The 22,237-nt window shown below is 34.9% G+C and overlaps 2 protein-coding genes and 2 long non-coding RNA genes across 4 annotated transcripts; 2 read left to right on the top strand and 2 right to left on the bottom strand.

Moving 5' to 3' along the window:
* Positions 1 to 1,463: 1,463 nt before the first annotated feature.
* Positions 1,464 to 2,170, bottom strand: LOC127107380 (uncharacterized). The gene is made up of 3 exons (XM_051044664.1): positions 2,009 to 2,170; positions 1,847 to 1,935; positions 1,464 to 1,761 (listed from the first exon to the last, which is right to left on the bottom strand). The coding sequence occupies exons 1-3, from the start codon at positions 2,036 to 2,038 to the stop codon at positions 1,611 to 1,613; spliced, it is 270 nt and encodes an 89-aa protein (XP_050900621.1). The 5' UTR covers positions 2,039 to 2,170; the 3' UTR covers positions 1,464 to 1,610.
* Positions 2,171 to 8,067: 5,897 nt separating this feature from the next.
* On the bottom strand, positions 8,068 to 8,516 carry LOC127103412 (uncharacterized). Its single transcript, XR_007794777.1, has 2 exons — positions 8,369 to 8,516; positions 8,068 to 8,259 (listed from the first exon to the last, which is right to left on the bottom strand). It is a non-coding gene; the product is annotated as an uncharacterized LOC127103412 (long non-coding RNA).
* Positions 8,517 to 9,084: 568 nt separating this feature from the next.
* Positions 9,085 to 10,738, top strand: LOC127103413 (uncharacterized). The gene is made up of 3 exons (XR_007794778.1): positions 9,085 to 9,805; positions 9,890 to 9,980; positions 10,216 to 10,738. It is a non-coding gene; the product is annotated as an uncharacterized LOC127103413 (long non-coding RNA).
* A 9,379-nt stretch (positions 10,739 to 20,117) lies between these two features.
* LOC127102451 (zinc finger BED domain-containing protein RICESLEEPER 1-like) lies at positions 20,118 to 21,328 on the top strand. The gene is made up of 2 exons (XM_051039821.1): positions 20,118 to 20,552; positions 20,708 to 21,328. Exons 1-2 carry the CDS (start codon positions 20,118 to 20,120, stop codon positions 21,326 to 21,328), a joined length of 1,056 nt encoding a protein of 351 aa, XP_050895778.1.
* The last annotated feature ends 909 nt before the right edge of the window (positions 21,329 to 22,237 follow it).

The following is a 22,237-nucleotide window of genomic DNA, read 5'->3' as shown; positions in this document are numbered from 1 at the left end:
CCTATAACTTCAAACAAAGGTTGTCTATATTTGTTTGTCTTGTAGGTGTTGTCCATAACTAACACAATAGGAAAAATATTCAATAACTTAACTGAATCTGGATGGACCCAAAATATCTCTCTCACAACTTTAGAGTCATCTCTTTTTCTACTCCAATAAACATATCATGTGTCCTCTATAAGCTTAAACAAATTTTGTATCTCACTTCTAGGACCTCTTATCTCTTTGTTATCGCACTCTTATGCTTATATATTTACGTGATTTGAGTGACATCTATGGATCTCGCTCTTACAAGGAAAGTAACACGTGTCTAGGTGGAAGACGACTCTTTGTCAAATCAACAACATGATGTTTCTCATATGTAGTCAACCTACCAACAAAGAAATGACCTTCTAATCTATCAGGCAAATCACGATTATGAACTCCACATTTTACATCAACCTTCCATCTAGACCCATCTTTCGCCGGAGTCGAGCTGATTTTAAATGGACATTCACATTTTTTTGTCGCACTTTGTGTTGCACTATCAATACCCTTGTATTTTCCACCTTTATTGTAACCAAATATTAATTTGTTACTTCTCTCTCTTTCATGTTTCAGTATCTGAATGAGTGATAATAACAGCTACTTTATTTCGGATTTCGGCCTCTTTAATCCACCTTATCACTTATTCTCGTGTACCAAATCTTTAAGTAGTTGAAAAAATATCAGAAATATTTACATATATTTGATTTTTATCGCATATTTGTGGAGGAATTTCCATACCTGCAACATAAAAAATTGTAAAAAATAAATAAATTTAACAAAGCAAACCAGAGATAAAAGAGTTCTCGTACACAAAGTAACTAAACTGGATATCTTGTCTCCAACTGTTCCAGTGAACATAAGTATATAAATCATAACACATTTGGAAAATATTCCAGTATAATACATTTTTTCAGACAAATTCATAACTCTTTTAGCAAGTCTTCCAGAATTAATTTTGATATAAATCGGATATCTTTTGTAAAGTCATCCGATAAGGAAAAAAAACATACCGGATGTCATTTTCAAAGCCTCCCGATGCGAATGTGAAATGGTGCAATTTGATTTTCGAAAGTCTGAAATAAATAGTAAAAATTAAAATGGTACGGATATAACTCAAGGAATATGAGTTAAAATTTTCTTCCGTCCAAATCCATTTGGATATTGTTGTCTTGATCCAGTTTCCGTTTGCTTTGTAACATCACATTTACAACATCAATCTATTTTATAAAATTAAAATGCCCATAAAAATAGTTATAATTGAACAAAGAAAAGAAGATTTCTTGTGATTACTTACAATCAAAATATGCAATTTTATTGAAGGATTTTATTTCATTGGATCTACAACTTAAGAGCTGCTACTGATATCATTTTGTTATGATTGGTAGTTTAAGGAAAAATATGTCATCTTTAATATATCATAGGCGACATTGGACAGATGCAACAAAAAGTACCGAAATATTTTATTACATTAAAAAAATAGTTGAGAACCATCAACAAGTTACAAGAACCTCCCACATCTAACCTTTTTACATTCAATTATTTCAAACTTGACCAAATATTCTGATAACAACTTGATTCATTCATTACAAATCGGGCTCAGAGAAGAACTTGTTGACAGACGGCATAACCTGAGGTGGCCTAGTTCGGACAAATTTTCTGAATCTGTGTTCAGCATATCCCTCACCCTCAGAATAGTTCTCAAGCACACCAGCCTTCCTGTTCGCTTTGTTTACCCTAAAAACCAATTCAATATAATTCACTCATCACATTATTCAATATTCATTTTCATTCGCATATAAGGCATGAAATGTATACGTACCTGACTTCAGGATTGGTGCATATGTTCCTAACAAGTTGCATGGCGCATATTCCAACAACAGTACCAATTGCAGCAAATAGTGGATATACCTATCCAAAAAGAAGAAAAAAAACATCATTACTTTGTTATTAATCAAAGAGTTAAAGAGAGAAATACAAATACCTCGGGCCTTATCCATCTGTAACCAGCCATGAGAGAAGAATTTGCAGAGGGAGAAGATGATAAATAATTATTAATGTGTGCGAGTGCAATTTACAATGAAATAGTAAACCTTATATATAAACTTTGAAGGACACAATACATAAATGATAAAGTGTGTTGAAACGTGCACGTTCATTATTTTCCATATTATCATAAATCTTAATAATCAACATTTTGACTTATTTGTTTGATTACTACCATATTTAGTCAATTTCTTTACAAGTATTTCCAAAACAAAAATACGTATAGTACGTGGTTTTCTTGTTGCTGTGTGCTGAGCAGGGTTTCGTTAGTTATACTGCTGCAGTATTGACCGCAGTCGCGGTTTCAAGGGGTTTTGTTGGACAGTTTTCTGTTTCCTGATTTGTTATTTCTTTCTCTTGTTTGTTTTTTAAGATTTTGTTTCCCTTTTTAGATACTATTGTCCTTTTCGACTGATTTTTTTTAATAAAATGAAATTTTGTCTAATTGTTTTTAATAAATTTAATTGATTAAAAAAAATAAAAATATTATTAGTGCATAATTTTAATGATAAAATAAAAAACTACTAAGTTTATACTATTTTTTAATAATAAAGCATGATACCCTCATTAACTCAATTCTGAACTCAATTCCTATATTTTACCTATATTAGAAAGGAGTTAGAATCCATTTTCCAAAAAAAATTGTGGGGTGGTCCTGACCTGTTGCTCTGTTGGTAATGGGACTAAAACCTCATCCTGACAGATTAACTGGATTGGCGAACATAGCCTTATCAATATTTTTCCTGATATCTACCAATCTGCATTTGTAAAGAACTGCACTATTGATAATGCTGGCGACTGGATTGAAGACAATTGGGTGTGGGACTTGGAGAAAATTTTACCTACTATAGATCCTGCATTAACTAGTAGCATCTTTGAATTGCAGGTTATGTTGTCCAACAATCTAATATTCAAAGGATAGTTGTTTAATGTCAATGAAATTATCCTTGCTATCAAACTCACAGCCTGGAAATGGAGTGTCATTGCGAGTAATTCTAATCATTCTTATTTTCAGGATTTTTTTATTGCTCTTATTGCTTGTCTATTGTAATTTTGTTTTCCTTCTGGCCTTACAGTTTCGCACTTCGTTCTGTTTATTGTATTCTGTTTTCTGTATTTTTTTTCTTGGATTGGGTTAGAGCATCCTTAGTGCTCTAGTTAATTCCACTCTTTGCTTATCAAAAACAAAATATTAAAATAAAAATAAAGAGAATCAAATTTATACAAAAAGCCAAGAACATCAACATTATCCGGACACTAACACGTGAAACAATAAATTCCAAGAAAACTCATGAAAAGGATAAACTAAAAAACTATCGGTAAACAAGAGAAAGAATAACAAGGCAGAAACCACTACGAAGTAGCCAACCAACAACAAATTTTATTTACACTCAAGCTCAAAGTTTGAGGAAGGAAGACTCGAACACCTGAAAAAAAATAAAAGGAGGACATTTGTCCACCAAACTCGGTCCTAAAAATATTTAGCTACTTGAAAGGTCTCACTCTCAGTCTAACAAAGTAATGTCAAAACCCAGAGCATGATCTTGAACTCACTTCCATGTCAGACTAATAAGCGCTCCTGTATAAAATAAAATCATTTTAAAGTTTTCAAATACTCCATACCATAAATTGTCATATTGAAACCAAACTCAAAGACATCATATTTCCCTTCCCTAGACCCTGGAACAAGTTAAACACACCTAAATTTGACTGCGGCATAGGCCCAGGTCGCCCCAACCACCTAAACACCATATACCAGATAATTGAGGCAACCCCACACAACACAAAGACTGATATGTTGACTCCATCGATCCAACACACACAATGCATGCCACATCATTATTACTACACACAATCCACTGCCATATGAGATTTTGCCTAGTCGGCAACCTATTCTAGAGTAGCTACCAAGAGAACACAATAACTTTCGAAGTTGTTGAGCTATTACAAATCTTAGCCAACCCCCTAAGCACTAACCCATACTTATTCTCTAACACCCTAGCTAGGGAGATAAGCGAATTATAGGCAACACTCACACACAAGCGCTTACCAGGTCTGGATTCCAAACCCAAACATCCTCTCGACCCTAAAGATAACCCATATTAAAGACTCTAAAAGGCCATCCTCCCAAACAAGGAAATGACACCTCCATCTTGTGGAATCTTGTTTTACAGGTGATATGATTCTAACAAAGACAACATCGTTTGTTGAAGTTTTGATGATGGCAACTTATTCATGATGGCTCCAATGTCCTCTAACAAGTCAAACATAAGTGCTTAAACGAATAAAGATGCAAACCTAAGTATTAGGATTTGATGAACTTGATTATTCGATGATGGCAACCAAATTGAATATAAGTCCAAGCCTCATCTCAAGTGAACTCAAACAAGTGTCTACAAAAAAAAACATATGACAAAGTCTTGAAGTACATGAAATCCCTATCTTAGTCTGAGTGAATATTTTGTAAAAGTAAAAGGGAATTCTCATAAAAGTGCATCCTTAAAACACAGACACAGATACACACACACACACAAACTTATTTTCAAACTGATTTTTCTCAAGAAAATATTTTCTAAAATATCGTGAAGTTGTGTCAGATGAATCGGGAGTAGTCAAAATTGCTATAGGCAAAGTTTTGCCTTTTCTAATAGAATGAAGCACTTGTCTAATCGATTAGATCAGTTCAAAATTGAGCTCTAAGAAATTACGACAGTGCCTTAATGATGTACAATAACTATATATCTTTTCTTTCCTTTTTTGGAATTGGTAATCAATTATCATTGAAGTTTCTAATCGATTAACATTAGGCTTTAATCGACTAGATTGTCTTAAAAGGAATTAAAACTAATTTCCTTTTTGAGCCAATCTCTAGTCTATAAATAGATGTTTCCCCTCCCCCCATTTCATTTCATCCAGAATCGTGTTTTGACACTACTCTCTCTCTTTCTAAAATTTATTTTAACTTTATCTCACTAATATTTTAGCTGAAGTGCTTATTTGAGAAAGTCCTACTATGAGTGAGGATATTTTGTAATTCTAGAAGGGTATAATTGTGAATTCACAAAATCAATCTTTTATATACACCTTGGTTGAATATTATCTATTTAGGGATTTGTTTGGGTTAGAATCTAAACTCGTAAAAGCTTTGGTTTGAGGACTGTGTGATCAAACCTCTGTTTAGGTTCAAGCTCAGCCAGTGATAAAAGCTTGAAAATTTTGAGATTAACTCGTGGTAAAGTAACATAGGTTTTTGGTTAGCCTGTGGTAAAACCAAGGTTATGTTAAAGCTTAGCCTGTGATAAAAGCATGGATAAGGTTCGAGATTAACCCAATATCAAATTCTCCTAGGTTATTGGTTAGTCTGTATAAAATTAATGTATAAGGTTTGTTAGCTCAACCCATGGTAAAAGCTTACAAAGTTTATAAGCTTGAAGACTAACCGCTCCAAGATTCTTATGGAAATAAGACTAACCACTTTGATTTATCATTTGAGGAAAGAAGACTAACCACTTAAATCCATCATTTGACAAAGCACCTCCTAACAAAAAATAGACTAGAGCTTCGATCACCAGACACACCATCAACAAACCAGAATAACCCCTGGCAACGCAGAAGACCATTGATCCCTATAAAGTATGTCAAAACTCTTGATCCTCTATTGACTAAGACATGTGATATAATTTTGAAGCCAGTTGGAGAAGGATGGTGAATTTTATGTTGACTTATTATGAAACCAACTCAAGCAAAAAAATACTCATATCCTCCATAATTTTCATGTTTGATGTTGATCCAAAAAATAACTTATCATTATGCATCAACCAGATAATCCACACCACTGCATGCGAAATCATGGAAAAATATCCCCTAAAATTAGCCCTACCATTTAAAGAAAAAAAATACTAAAAAAGAAGCCCCAACTCCCTCTGAAGAGCCAAATGAACCCCTAACCACCTAAAAATACTATACCAAGCACTATAAGCTAGGTTACAAGTGACAAACAAATGAGAGATTGATTCAAGGTAATCCCCACAAAAGATACAAGAGATACCTTCCAATTTATGGATGACAATGGGCAAGTGCCATACCTATAAAAAAGAGAACACAACGCTCGCGAAGCACAACCGTACGCTCGCAGGATAAACTTAACAGAGTCGCCACCGAACTTTATTTATTCTCAAATAAGGAAAGGGAAAATATTGATAAAACCCCTAAAAGAATGACAAGTATATGGTCATCATAACCAAATCAGGGTTTCAGAGTCAATTACACAAGGGGAAGGTATTAGCACCCCTCACGTCCGTTGTATTCAACGTGAACCATTTGGTAAATTGTGCGAATTAATGTTAGCTTTGAAAATGTTAGGCTTTTCAAGTTATTAAAAGGGAAAAGAAGAGGACAAAAAGGTTTATTTCTTAATATAGTGCTTGATGAGACTTTGAATCTCGCTCTTACGTATCTCCGGGTGCGATGGAGAACTCAAGGCTATGTAGTCCTAGGTAGAAAATGTTTCTTTGTTGGTCGATTTTAGCGAAAACTATTTTGTCTCAATCGACGGAAAAACATTGTTTGCTACCAAAACAGACGAGGAACGGGCGTTTGTATCACATTAGATGGATTTCTACATATCGACATTCATGGGAAAACATCATTTATCTCGACTCACACATTTATGGATGAAGTATTATTTTGCATCGTCTCGAGACGAAAACCTTTCGTTTTTTAAAAGGGTTTGAAGGTCATCGTGAAACTGCGAGAAAAGAGTTTGATGTGTTTGAAGTATTTTTGATGATTACGAGAGCTCGGACGGGCGAGAACTACATCTCGTTTCCCAACTCTCGGGAGGTCGTAGACTACACACTATTCCTTTTTCATCTTATTTGTGAAAAAAGTCTAATAGTTTTAGGTCTTTTGAGTTTATTTAAGAAAACGCACTCGATGTTGATTGAGGTTTATTACACGTTGTGAAATTTATTGGAGGATGATGAGTGTTTGGATTGACGGGAACTACATCTCGGATCCCAACTCTTAGGAGCTCGTGGACTACACATCGTTCATTTTCATCCAATTTAATGAAAAGTGTTAAATAATGATTACATGTTTTTTTACTTGAAAAAAGGCTTGACGTTGGATCAAGCATTTGATTATTGTTTGCAAAAAGGTTGGGAAATGATTTGAATTGAAAAATGAGATAGTTTGAAATTGATTTGAATGTGAAAAAATGTTTGGAAATTAGAATGATGGAAACTTGGTGTTGACCAAGCACTTTTGAAAATAAAACTTGGTGTTGACCAAGTATTTTAATTGTTTGAAAAAAGGATTGATTTTATTTTTTATTGATTATTTTAATTAGTTAATTTTATCTAACTAAGGGCAAAAAAACAAAAACAAAAAATAAGTACAAATTACAATAAGGGGATAAGGATACATTTGCTATTTGGAGGGATAATGCAAATAAAGATAAAACAAATAATATACAATTTTGTACAAGTACACAAACACAAATAAGTAAAAATAAAGAAAAGCAAAGGAAATACAAAATAATTACAAACTAAAAAAGATAAAATCTTTTTTATTAAACTTTCTTTGATTTTTGATTTAATTAATTATTGACAGGGGAGAAAATAAAATAAAAATCAAATATATTTTTCATTTTCTTAGTAAACTTGTAATCTCTCTCTTTTATTTCATGAAAAGGGTTTATTTTTTATTTTATTTTTAATAATAAAAAAACTAACATAAACAAAATAAATAAAATGAAATAAGAAACATAAAGTAATCTATGGGCTTAAGGCCCAATAAAACACACATAGCCCTAATCACAAAATAGATGATAAAATAAAATTAAATAAACAAAAACTATAAATGTAACAACAAAAAAAGGAAAAAGAAATGTGTATAGAGAGGGGACCATCCCTTTTTCTGATGTTACAAAAAAAATTAAAATTTAAAAGTTACAAATCAAATCTTGACATGTGGCCATGTTATAAAAAACAAATAGAATAAAAGACTCTCCTCTCTTTCGTCGCATGTTACAGAAGTAACAAAAGAAACTAACACATTCACCTCTCTTTCGTAAGTCTCTCTCACACAGGTTAGTTTCAAAACACATGGGACGATCGGCCGACCAGCGGTGGCGGCGCCCCTTCATCCTCTCTAACTTGCCTTTCACATAGTCTTGTCTCTCGATTTCTTTTATCTCAAACAAACAACAATAACATAACAAATAAAATGAATATCACATTTTTTCAATAAAAGTGAAAATGACGGAAGCAAGATATGAAGAGAAAAACAAAGTTACCCCAGATCCGGACGGGGAGGCATAATTTTAGCGGTGAGCGTCGAGTATGGTTCCGTTATGCATTGTTGTTCGTATTGAGTTTCCTCATTTTTTATCTTACATGTTTTGCTTCTATTTTATGTTGTTTGGTTTATTGGTGTTGTGTTGGTGAAGAAGATAATGTTTAGTGTAGTGAAAAGTAAGTGAGATTTGTGTAGTTGGAGTAAAAGGTTGTAGTAATGAAGTAAAGGAATTACATGGTGAGAATATGGTTGTTTGAGTTGATGGAAGAATGAAGAAGAGCTTGTGGTGTTTTTGAGTTTGTATGAGAGGAGGTTAAGAGTAGTAGTTATGTTGTACATGTAGTTACTGAAAATAAAAAGAAAATATGATTATTGGAAGAAGGTAGTGGTATGTGAGAGGTTTATGGTGATTGTATCATCCATTACAAGGTCATTATCAAAAACAAAAATGGTGGTTGCTTTTTTTTGTGAGAGAGAAAAGTCAAGTTACTCTTTTTCTTATATTTTTCATTATTGAGAGTGCTTATGGTGAATAAGTGACTAGATTTATTTGTTTTTAAGATAGTGTATAGCTTGTGCGTTATTTGATATTGGTTGGGTTAGTAGATGGAGTGAAATTGGTTTGGTGTTGGTTGGTTTAATTGTTTGTGAGAATGAAAATATGCAGTAGGTTGGTTTATGAGAGAATAATGGGGACGTGAATGATTTTTACATGATGAATTTTTGTGGTATATGAAAAAGGTGAGGGGATTAACATGTGGAGGTCATGAGTTACAGAAAAATCATATTTTTTTCAATGAATCTTCATATTTCTCATTGGCGGCTTTAAAGTTGAGAGAGAAAGATATGGGAAAATTGCGTCGTTTTCAATTATTGGTCTAGGTTTTTTTTTCACTCAAACATTGGTCATGGGTATATATAGCATTAGGGCTGGACAAGGATCCGAAGCCCGGTCCAAAACGTAGAAAACCGGAGAAAAAAAAGGAATTGGGCGGGTTAAGATGGGTTAGCGGTTAAACGGATTTAACTAATGGGTTAAACCGGTTCTTAATGGGCGGGTCCGGGTAGGTTTTAGTGAACCGCGGGTACTCTGACCGGCCCGGTTGAGAGACCTAGGAAAAACTGTGTCGTTTTGAACTAGGGTTTACCACTCTCTCATTCTGTTTGTTCTCTCCTTCACTCCTCAGCCGCACACCATCATCACTCACCAACCCTAGCTTCAACTCTCACCATCCAGCATAGATACACCATTACTCACCACCCATTATCATTAACTACCATCAAACGAAGTTGCAGTGTTCGTTCAAATCAACTCTCACACCATAAAACCTTATCTTCAGCTCTCGCCACCCACCACTAGTTCACCATTAGAATGAGTTTCGAAGGATCTAGCCTTGTTGATACTTGGAAAGCTTGAGTTCGCTCTTCATTCTTTGTAAGTTTGATTCCTCATTCGTTGTTTTTATCTTATTTTTTTATGTGTATGATTTTGTTCTTTGTTTTGTGCATGATTTCCAAGTCGTGTTTTGTCCATCATACGAAGTTTTGTTAATTCATCTTCAACTCTCCTCTCACAGCATCCGGAAGTTTGATACCTGGAAAAATTGCAAGTAAAAGATTCTGACATAACTTTTATCTGTTTGACTGTCCATTAACAACAATTTTAAGGATGGGTTGTAATGCAAAATTTTGGTTGTTGCAATTGGGTCATAGCTAGTCTATTTATTTCTGTTATTAAAAAGTCTAAAGTCTAAAGAATCTTAGTAACTTTTTTTGTGTATCAGTCTTTATCTTATGTTGTATCATTCTTTACCTAATGATGTTATTGATGTTTGGTTTGGATAGATGGATCAACGTCAAAGTAGCATGGAAAGAGTCTTAGAGCAAGAGCAATGCAATTGTAAGTGTATTTGACTTCATGTCTTTGAAATGTATGCTAATTGGGACTGTATGTGTTGTATGCATATGAATTTGGGCTGAATTGTGACTATTTTTAACTGATTTTCAAATTGATTTAAAACCAATTAGTAGTGTATGAGATTGTTTGAAATGTATGTTAATTGGGTTTATTTGTATGTGTTGTGTGCATATGAATTGGGACTGTTTTAAACTGATTCTCAAAGTGTAGATGAACAAGCCAGTAGATTGGATGAAGTTGTAGGATTTGAATACAATTATTGGAATTATTTCATGCTAATGATCATTTTCTATGTCAAGAATATGTTGTATACTTAATCCCATTTTTATCTCATTTAACATGTTTGCGAGCATGGTGAATGAGAAGATCCAAGATACTCACCAAAACCTCAAATAGCATGTTGATACAATAATATTTAGCTTATTGAATTTAATTCTGAAAATTAGAAGCATCAAGTCATTCAATATGTATTAATAGCTTATCACGTATTAATATCTGGGATTTGTTGAGGTTCCATAAACTTTTATATATATATATATATATATATATATATATATATATATATATATATATATATATATATATATATATATATATATATATATATATATATATACATATATATATATATATATATACATACATATATATATATATATATATATATATATATATATATATATATATATATTAATTCCGCTATTTGACATGATAATATTCTGTGTTGATTTGTTCTATATAGATAAGTCATCTGATCTGAAAATTTGTATATATCTAGGGACTCCGAAACATGAAAACATGTAAAATTCTATAGGAAATAACACTAAAACCACAATTACAGAATCTATGTTAGTCCCTTTATATTTGTTTTATCTTGCTTTGTTATTAGATGGACAAACAAAATGTAAAGATTAAGTAGGTAAGATCTGTTGTAAGTGTAAGATATGTCTAAATGAATTTGCAAGAAATATAAATACTTTTCTTAAATTTAAGATCTGTCTATAAATACTTTTATCTGAGTTTGATTGACTACCTAGTTTATTATTTACAATTCCTTTGTCCCTTCCTGTATGGACATGTTATGTGTGATCAGCATGTACTGATACATTGTTTCTTTCCTCAATTAAGTTTTTTCCCCTTCCTTATACTTGGTTCTGTATATGGTAGTCTCCTTGTAAACCCGGTGGACAAGGAATGGTTAAAGGAAAAGTCTGCAAGTAAAAGAACCTGACTTTTGCTAGTTATATGTAACAAAAATTAGCTTATGCATATTGGTTTTGATAATATATATCACTGGGTTAACCAATACTTTTATCTCATTTTTATCTCATTTTTATCTCATTCTAAACTACATCAGCTACAGCTTTAATAATATATATCACTGGGTTAACCAATACTTTTATATCTTTCCAATACTTTAATAATATATATCACTTATTTAGCCAATACTTTTATAGCTTTCCAATAATTATTTAGAATGACACTTATTTAATTGGGATGCTGAATTTATTCTAAGAATTATTTTTGTTGTTAATAATTTTAATCATAGTTTTAGTAACAGTAGTGTTATTCTAAGAATTTATATTGTTATTGTTGTCTTTCTGGTTCTTATATATCAATGCAGTGGTGTTCTAAGTATTGTTCTTGTTTTGGTGTGGTTATTGTTGTCTCTGTTCTGTCTCTTTACAATTCTCTTTTATGTATCAAGTATTATTACTCTCTTTACAATTTTTTTATTGTTAATCATAGTTTTAAATCTAGTGGTGTATGAATTGGAACCGTTATTTGTTGATTGGTAGTTCTTGATTGGCTCCTTCGTTATTTCAGTGACTGGTGAGCCTAATCAAAATCTACCAATTAATGAAGTAGGTCAAGCTATGAAACCTATAAAGAAGAGGAAATCTAGTGCAAGTGGTTCTAGGCAATCATCTGCTTGCTGGGAACATTTTATTAGATTACCCGATGACCTAGTCGATGCACCCACTGCAACCTGCAAACACTGCCATAAAAAATACTTGTGTGACCCTAGGACTCACGACACCACTAATTTGAACCACCATATTTTAAAATGTTCTAAGAAGCCCCTTGTCATGTCAACTGACTCCACACAAACTATTCTAACATACCCAAGTGTAGATGGTAAGTTGGTTCAAGTTAGCTCTAGATTTGACAAGAAAGCTTGTAGAAGTGCTTTGTCAGTTTTTGTAGTTCTAGATAAGCAGCCATTTAGTGCAGTAAAGGGTGAAGGGTTTAAATTTTATTCCAAAGTAATGCATCCCCAATTTACCGTCCCATCTAGGCGTACAGTAGCTAGGGACTGTTTTCAGCTATACTTGGATGAAAAACAAAAGTTAAAGGCCTTTTTTAAGTCTGGTTGCAATAGGTGATCGATCACCATTTCCATTGAATTCTCATCTTTTATCCGACATATTTTCATCACTTTGGTAAGATTTGTGGTTGTTTTTAGTTGTTTTAAAGTCATTTAACCTGTTTCGTTAGTTTATTATTGCATTGCATTTTGTTACATGTTTGTGTCAAAAAGTCTCTTTTATGCTTCGATTTGGTAGTGTTAGTGTTGCAGGTTGTTGCATAGGTTCAAAAGGACTAATAGCTGAGTGTTGGATGCTCTGGAAGGCCAAAATATAAAGATGCAAAAGGTCAACACGGGCTCCCATGTACATCAACACGACCCGTGTTGTTTGTCAGGAAGGAGCACTCAAAGAGGGGAGTCAAGGGGTTAACACGGGCACCCGTGTACATCAACACGACCAATGTTAATACCTCTGTAGCTTGCTTTAAAAAACACAACTTTTGAAGAGCAACACGGGCACCCGTGTGAATCCACATGACCCGTGTTGATGGGCGCGGCTAAGAAACTTTACTTTATGTTGTGTGGATCTGCCCTGTTCATTAAGGGTATTTTGGACTTCTTGTTGGGAGAAAAAAACCATCTGAGGCTATTAGAAAACTTTGGAAAGAAAGAGAAGGGGACTTTTTGACGTACGAGAGAAAAACATTGCACTGGAGAATATAGCTACTACGGAGGATTTGAAGACTGCGAGATTCAAGGGCATCAACCATTGAAGATCAAAATCTCCTAATTCTTTGTAATGTTTAATTTCCACACTATGATTTCTTTGAATACTATGAGAGGCTAAACCCCCCAATGCTAGGGGGATGGTCCTGATTTGATCTTATGTTATGAATTCGAACCATGGATTTTCTTATTACTATGTTACGTATTTCAATTCAATTGTGTGATGTTATTATGCTTTTGTATCGGACAAATACAATTAGATCTATGACTATCAATAACAGGATTGTGATTGTTAGGATTTTCACACAATTGGGTTTATAATTGCATCACCTATGACTAGGAACTTTTGTAAATCACCATAAACCTTGATATTGTTTATGATTAAAACCAATGATTAGTTGAATGGACATTTGAGTAAGAATTGGTAATTTAATAGTTTCTTCATTAAGGACTTAAGGAAGAACCTTCTGAGGTTAGGTAATTGAATGTTTCATGTGTACTGAGGAAATCTTGACTTGATATCATAACTAGTTAAATCAACCACTCACCCTAGCATGTTTCATCTTAATCAATTATTCTTTACTATCTTTTTGTGTTTGTTGTTATAAATTCCCAAAACCAACCAAACCATTGTGTTTTTGTTCAAATAGAATCAGAAGTAAAATAAGTATTTCCTACGCAATCCCTGAGATCGATACTTGGGAATAAAACTCCTTATTACTACATCGGTAAAAATAGTACACTTGCTATTTTTCCGATCACGTTTTTAGCGTCGTTGTTGGGGATTGCCAAAATACCTATTTTAATTTTTATTCTATTGAAATTTTGTTGCTCGTCAACCAAAACTTTATCTGTGACAATCTTGTTATTCAATTCTAATATTTGTCTAACTTGTTTATGCGAGGTAAGGCCTCAGCGGATTTTTCTTTTGACGCAGAACCAGAAAGAACTCTTCAAGCTAGACTGAGACAAGCTAAGCGAGAAAAACTGGAAATAGCAGAAAAAGCGGAGGAGGGAGTTGTTTCAGTGCACTCAGAGAATTCAGATTCAGACGCAGAAACAATTCCTGAGGTCATGGCTGCAGATCCACCACCACCAGAGAGACTTCTCGGTGACTATGGTGGAAACAACACTCTGGGTGGTTGTATGACAATTGTAAACCAACCGGTAAATGTAGAACAATTTCAGCTGCATCCCAGCACAATTAATCAACTCGAAAGGCGGTCCTTTTCTGGAAGAGTGAATGAAGATGCCAACAAGCATCTCCAAAGGTTTTTAACTAAGAGCACAACGCTTAAAATGCCTGGACATAACGAAGAAGCAATAAGGCTTTGTATGTTCCCATTCACTTTAGTAGATGAAGCCGAAGAGTGGTTATATTCCTTACCTGCTGGCAGTATCACTACATGGGAGGAGATGGAAACAACATTCTTGCACGTATATTTTCCTGCATCAGTGTCACTGAGAAAAAGATACGAGATCCTAAATTTCAAGCAGAAGGAGGGTGAGTCACTGGGAGATGCCTATAAAAGATTTAAGAGAATTCTAGTGGCTTGTCCTACTCACAACATGGATGAAACTGAGCAGATGCAAATGTTTGTTAATGGTCTTCGAATTCAAACGAGACAAATCCTTGACTCAGCAGCCGGTGGCTCAGCTAACTTTGCAACAACCACCTGTATGAAGAAGATAATTGAAGCAATTGCCTCAAATGAGCATCTGGAGTTGTATGATAGGGTGTCAAGCAAATCTACAATAATTGTTTTGAGGCTATAAACAAACAAACAAGTAAAAATTGAAGAAGCAGTTGCTGCAGAGGTGGAGAAAAGGTTGAAGGCACTAAACATAGGTGCTTAGAAAGTGGCTCAAGTGCAACAGGCACCAAACGATGTGTGTGACATTTGTAATGGACCATACAATACTGTTCATTGCTTTGCAACACCACAGCAGATAGAAGATATCAAGTTTTTAAGGCAGAATAATCCCTACTCTAACACTTACAACCCAGGTTGGAAGAATCATCCAAACTTCTCCTGGAAAGATCAGAGAGGGAACGTTCCGCAACAGGGTACAGGACAATATCAGACTCAGTATCAGCAACAGCAACAACAACAGGCACCTAAAAAGGCAGACTGGGAGATTTCCATTGAAAACCTGGCAGCTCAAAATAGGCAATTTGAAGAAGAGACTAGAAACAATCAGAAAAACACCACCGCCTCCCTAAAGAATCTCGAAGTTCAGCTGGGGCAGATAGCACAGCAACTGGCAAGTTCTCGAACACCAGGTTCCCTACCAAGTGAAACAGTTCAAAATCCGAGAGGTCAGGAGAATGTTAATACTATCACGACGATAGAGAAAAAGGCTGCTAAAAAGAAAAAAATTATATCACCGAGCGAGCCGACTAAAGAAGAAACTATAAAAGGAACTAAACTGGTGATTAAGTTGCCCTACCCCCAGAGAATGACAAAGAAAGAACCTAGTGAGTCAGACTTAGAGAAATTCATGACAATGTTTAAAAGGATTGAGGGTTATATGGCCTTGTTTGAAGCACTTGAAAGGATGCCCATGTACAAGAAATTCGTGGAAGAGGTAATGGCTGAAAAGAAACCAACCACTAAAGAACAGGTATCCGGTAAGGAACAATATAATGCAAACTCCCTGGAGCAGAACATTCCTAACAAACAAAAGGATCCAGGAACCGTCACAGTTCCATGCACAATCAAAGAAAGAACCTTCAAAAAGGTACTAATAGATTCTGGAGCTAGTGTGAATCTGATGCCATTATCGATCTATCATAGGCTGGGTATTAAAAATATCAATGATATAAAGACCAATCTGAAGTTTGCGGATCACTCAAGAAAAGATGCATATGGTATAGCTGAAGATGTGCTGGTAACAATAGCGGATTTGACTTTTCCAGTCGATTTTGTAATCCTAGACATACCTGAAGACAATGAGGCACCCATCATTCTGGGTCGACCTTTCATGAAGACGAGTCGATGCAAGCTCGACATGGATGAGTGCACGTTAACCTTGAAAGTTCACAACAAGGAAATAACATTGAATGCTATTGAAGACCAGGAGATGGAGGAAGATACAGAATCTCAGTATCAAGTAGGCTTAATCAAGACATTGAATACTACCAAAGTCTCACCACTACTAGTATCCACTCTAAACGGAAAGATTCCTAACACCGAAAGGAAGGTTAAAAAGGAATCGTGGCACAAAGGAGTCCACACTGATAAAAGAGACAATGTCCGATTTATAGACAAGAGGTGCAACAAGGTTTTGAACCTGAAATACCCCCCATGATAAGAGAAATGAACCGTCGAGCCATGCGACGTTAAACGAAGCACTTCGTGGGAGGCAACCCACGCGTTTGATTTCTAATTTATTTCGTTTTTCTTTTTCTTTGTGTGTGCTAAAATTTTGTTGTAGGGGAGGAGGATAATTAGAAGGGCAAAGTCACAAACACCTCAAAATGGAAGGAAACCACACAAGTGCAGTAAAACAACAAAACAATTTTCAAATGTTGAGGGAGCCAGATCACCAACACGGGCGCCCGTGTTGAACAACACGGCCCGTGTTGATTGCCCTGGACCAAAGAAGTGGGCGTGTGCAGAGAGGAGGAAACCAGATCACCAACACGGGCACCCGTGTAGATACACACGGCCCGTGTTGTTTTGTACGGGATGGATTTTTGAATTTTTTTTGTTTTAAGTGGTGGGACCCACTTGGCTTATAACTCATCTCCACCACTTATCCTTCATTATTATGGTTTTACAAGACTCTCAGTCTCTCTTCCTCCATTGTTAACCTAGCCTCCACCTCCTCCACAACAGTAGTCGCTGTGAGTCCCCTTTGTATCTGGATTTAAACATTGAGATCAATGTTTAGTTTAGGTGTGTGTGTGTGTGGGGGGGGGGGGGGGGGGGTTCCTTTCATGTTTTATTTCGTTTTCATTTTATTCATGTTTTCCTTCATCGTTTTTGGCTTTCGTTTTTGCTTCTGTTGTCGTAGTATTTTGTTTTTATTGTTTACCTGTGTGTACAGAGTGATGAGAAATTGTTGGACGAATCCGGGATCGATTGTAGTGGATGAAAGACACTCCCCATACTTGTTCTGTTAAGGTACCCCGGAAGTTGATGCAACCATGAGAAAGTAAAAGTCGGACACAATTTGGTGACACTGGACCGAGAGAGTGGTATGGTAGAACCGAATCGGAAAAGAAACTACATGACACTAGGAGGCTTCAGAGCTTGTAAGTTTAACCAACATGGTGAGAATACAAAGGCCAAACACTAAATATCATCATGAGAGTTCATCCAGGTATGACTCTATCACTCTGACTTTGTGTATGTTCTTTTGAGACTTCACAGCATGACAACACACACTGAGGCAAGTTATTTGTTTAGCCCAGAGCCTTTCTATTCATCCCTATTTGTATGTTTACCCTTCGTGAACCCCGTTGATCCTTAGCCTTTTGTTCGTAATAAACCCCATATTAACCATTAATCATTCCTTTCTTCCATTAATCGGCATGATTGTTGTAAGTTACAAAATGTGCAAAAAGCTAAGTTTGGGGTGGTAATCTTTAAAGAAAGGGCGAGTGCATAAGAAGAGATCTAAAAGTAATGCAAAAAGAAGAGACGTGTGTATGTCCTAATAAAAAAATGCACTTGCCAAGACTTAAGACTCTAACACCTGTAAAATGCTCACAGAGAATTGAGTTAAAAAGAGTCAAAAGTGAATAAACCCCCAGAGTTATGAGTTAAGCACGGAAAAAAAAGAAAAAATCAAACAACATGAATGCCGAGTTCAAAACCATTTGTTATCCATTTCTGTGTCTATCCTACCGTACCCAAGCCCCGTTACAACCGAAAAGACCTCATAAAGTGTGTGGAATATGTTGTTGTAGTGTAATTAGAATTTATTCAAATTTAAGAGTTTGGTATTGCATGTTGTGTTGTGAGTGTAAACACCCTAACCATGAGAGATGTTGTGAGTATGTGAAAAAGCTTGCAGGTAACGAGGCCTCTGATGTGGAAATATGGTGGACAGTTTGAGTCGGGAAAACCGAAAACTTGATTGGAAAGGAAGAACACAAGTTGTGAAGGACAAGGTTGCATTGTGGAAAGTGAATTCGTGGGTGACCTTTGTTTGGACTCAATACATCACTTGAGGACAAGCAATTAGACAAGTTTGGGGTTGTGACCGATCACCATTTCCATTGAATTCCCACCTTTTATCCGGCATATTTTCATCACTTTGGTAAGATTTGTGGTTGTTTTTAGTTGTTTTAAAGTCATTTAACATGTTTCGTTAGTTTATTATTGCATTGCATTTTGTTACATGTTTGTGTCAAAAAGTCTCTTTTATGTTTCGATTTGGTAGTGTTAGTGTTGCAGGTTGTTGCATAGGTTCAAAAGGACTAATAGCTGAGTGTTGGATGCTCCAGAAGGCCAAAATATGAAGATGCGGAAGGTCAACACGGACTCCCGTGTACATCAACACGGCCCGTGTCGTTTGCCAGGAAGGAGCACTCAAAGAGGGGAGTCAGGGGGTTAACACGGGCACCCGTGTACATCAACACGGCCCGTGTTGATGCCTCTATAGCTTACTTTAAAAAACACAACTTTTGAAGAGCAACACGGGCACCCGTGTGAATCCACACGGCCCGTGTTGATGGGCGCGGTTGAGAAACTTTACTTTATGTTATGTGGATCTGCCCTGTTCATTAAGGGTATTTTGGACTTCTTGCTGGGAGAAAAAAACCATCTGAGGGTATTAGAAGACTTTGGAAAGAAAGAGAAGGGGACTTTTTGACGTACGAGAGAAAAACATTGCACTGGAGAATATAGCTACTACGGAGGATTTGAAGACGGCGAGATTCAAGGGCATCAACCATTGAAGATCAAAATCTCCTAATTCTTTGTAATGTTTAATTTCCACACTATGATTTCTTTAAATACTATGAGAGGCTAAACCCCCCAATGTTAGGGGGATGGTCCTGATTTGATCTTATGTTATGAATTCGAACCATGTATTTTCTTATTACTATGTTACGTATTTCAATTCAATTGTGTGATGTTATTATGCTTTTGTATCAGACAAATACAATTGGATCTATGACTATCAATAACAGGATTGTGATTGTTAGGGTTTTCACACAATTGGGTTTATAATTGCATCACCTAGGATTAGGAACTTTTGTAAATCACCATAAACCTTGATATTGTTTATGATTAAAACCAATGATTAGTTGAATGGACATTTGAGTAAGAATTGGTAGTTTAATAGTTTCTTCATTAAGGACTTAAGGAAGAACATTCTGAGGTTAGGTAATTGAATGTTTCATGTGTATTGAGGAAATCTTGACTTGAATTCATAACTAGTTAAATCAACCACTCACCCTAGCATGTTTCATCTTAATCAATTATTCTTTACTATTTTTTTGTGTTTGTTGTTATAAATTCCCAAAACCAACCAAACCATTGTGTTTTTGTTCAAATAGAATCAGAAGTAAAATAAGTATTTCCTACGCAATCCCTGAGATCAATACTTGGGAATAAAACTCCTTATTACTACATCGATAAAAATAGTACACTTGCTATTTTTCCGATCAATAGGGTAGCACTTACTACTGATTGCTGGGCTTCTATATAAAATCTCAACTACTTGACCCTTACGGCACACTTTGTGGATAACGAATGGAAGTATCAAAAAAGAATTATAAGCTTTACCGTAATTCCAAACCACAAAGGTGAAACTGTAGGTAGGAAGATTGAATAAATGTTAAGGGATTGGGGAATTAGGAATGTGTCAACCATAACTGTTGATAATGCCACTTCAAATGATGTTGTTGTGACATATCTAAAGAGAAAAATAGAAAATATGAATGGGTTAATGGGGGATGGAAAGTGTTTTCATATGAGGTGTTCAACTCACATTTTGAACTTGGTGGTAAATGAGGGTTTGAAAGATAAACATTTATCTGTAACTAGTGTTAGAGATGCTGTTAGATTTGTTAAGTACTCACCTCATAGGGCAGCCAAGTTTAAAGAATGCATTGAATTTGCTGGAATAACTTGCAAAAAATCAGTATGTCTTGATGTTTCAACTCATTGGAACGCGACATATTTAATGCTAGAGGCTGCGAAGAAGTTTCAACTCGCTTTTGAAAAGCTTGAGGATGAAAGTCGAGCTATAGGGAGTTCTTTGGAAAAGGTAATCCCCCTAGTAATGATGATTGGGACATTGCTAGGGCTTTTAGCGCTTTCCTAAAGTTATTCTATGAAGCAACTAAGACTTTTTCGACCTCTCAAAATGTGAGTTTGCATACTTGTTTTCACCAAGTCTCTGCCATTTATTGTGAGTTAAAGCAAGCTACTTTGAACTTAAATGATTTTTTCGCAAGTGTGGGTGGAGATATGATGGAAAAATATAATAGATATTGGGGAAGTCCTGATAAGATGAACAAGATGATATATTTTGGTATTATTCTTGATCCAAGGTACAAATTGAGTTACATTGAGTGGGCGTTTAAGGACATGTATGGAGTTGGATCAAAGTTTGGTAGTGACTTGGTAAAATCTATAAAAGAGAATTTACAAAAGTTGTATGATTGGTATAAGCAAGCTTATGACCAAGAACATAATTCCATACATCCTCTTGGTAGTGGTGGAAATAATGTCTCCAATGATGAAACAAATGCATCTGCTTCCCGTTCATCACTTATGGCTAGAGTCGATGCTTTTGAGCAACATTTAGAGGAGCAAGACTCGATTGATCAACAAAATGAGCTTGAGGTGTATAATTCTAGTAAATGTGTCAAAAGGGATCCTAACTTTGACATTCTTGTGTGGTGGAAACGTAATTCAATCGAATATCCTATTTTATCTACAATTGCTAAAGATATTTTAGCCACACCAGTGTCTATTGTTGCTTCTGAAAGTGCTTTTAGCACAGGAGGGAGAGTCAAGAAACCTATAGGAGTTCTCTAACTGCTTAAATGGCCGAGGCTTTTATTTGCACCCAGAATTGGTTAAGGCCTTCTTTTACCTATTTCAAAGATATGAATCTCATGGAAGATTTTGAGCTTTCAGAAGATATTGTAATAGGTAAATTTATTACTGAATTTCTAATAAATATGATGTAATGTTGTATAATTATGCCTTATTAAAAATTGTTTATTTAATTATTTTAGAGTTTCAACAAATGTCTTTAGCAGCAAAAGGAGTATCAGGTGTCTCATCATCACAATCTCAGCCACAACCTTCGGGTTGTGCTTGAAATGGATGTATGTATATCATTATTTACTTATTATTTTTGTTAACTAATGTTTATGTTGTCCAATTTTCCAGGTCAACTATGTTTTTTGATTTTTTGGAGTCATGCATGATATATATATATATATATATATATATATATATATATATATATATATATATATATATATATATATATATATATATATCACTACTCAATGGCCGAATGAAGAATATGTACTTATATTTTGTCTCTTGGATTTTGAAGAAAATAGCTAGGCTACTAAGTAACAGAATCCGTCGAATTTTGCTTCAATTGCGTCGTTGCTAACAGAAAAAGATAGGTTAAGTATAACTTATTACATTCTTGCATATTAAGTCAAATTATTATGTCTAATATGTAAAATTACAGTTGTATGTTCTTGCAGATTAACGATGTTGTTCTTGTCGATGACAGCTCTACTGAAGTTGTTTTGTGGTTGTTCCAGTGGACTATTGAAATACCTGTTGATGGTGATTCTCCACCTGTTTTACTTCAAATTGAAATATTTTATTTGTTGATATTTGTTTATTAATTAAGGCCTTCTTTTAACTAATGTTTATGTTGTCCAATTTTTCAGGTCAACTATGACTTTTGATTTTTTG

The sequence above is a fragment of the Lathyrus oleraceus genome, chromosome 7 (genome assembly GCF_024323335.1).
Source record: "Lathyrus oleraceus cultivar Zhongwan6 chromosome 7, CAAS_Psat_ZW6_1.0, whole genome shotgun sequence".
In the NCBI taxonomy this organism is placed as follows: Eukaryota; Viridiplantae; Streptophyta; class Magnoliopsida; order Fabales; family Fabaceae; genus Lathyrus; species Lathyrus oleraceus.
This window is presented reverse-complemented; position numbering and strand designations above follow the sequence as displayed.

Excerpts from the sequence above, each read along its gene's own strand:
- LOC127107380 (XM_051044664.1), bottom strand. The coding sequence starts at position 2,038 with ATGGCTGGTTACAGATGGATAAGGCCCGAG. Across the intron at positions 1,936-2,008 it reads ACAGATGGATAAGGCCCGAG|GTATATCCACTATTTGCTGC; the intron begins GTATTTGTATTT and ends CTTTTTGGATAG. Across the intron at positions 1,762-1,846 it reads TGCACCAATCCTGAAGTCAG|GGTAAACAAAGCGAACAGGA; the intron begins GTACGTATACAT and ends ATTGGTTTTTAG.
- LOC127102451 (XM_051039821.1), top strand. The coding sequence starts at position 20,118 with ATGTTAAGGGATTGGGGAATTAGGAATGTGTCAACCATAACTGTTGAT. Across the intron at positions 20,553-20,707 it reads TAGGGAGTTCTTTGGAAAAG|CAAGCTACTTTGAACTTAAA; the intron begins GTAATCCCCCTA and ends TGTGAGTTAAAG.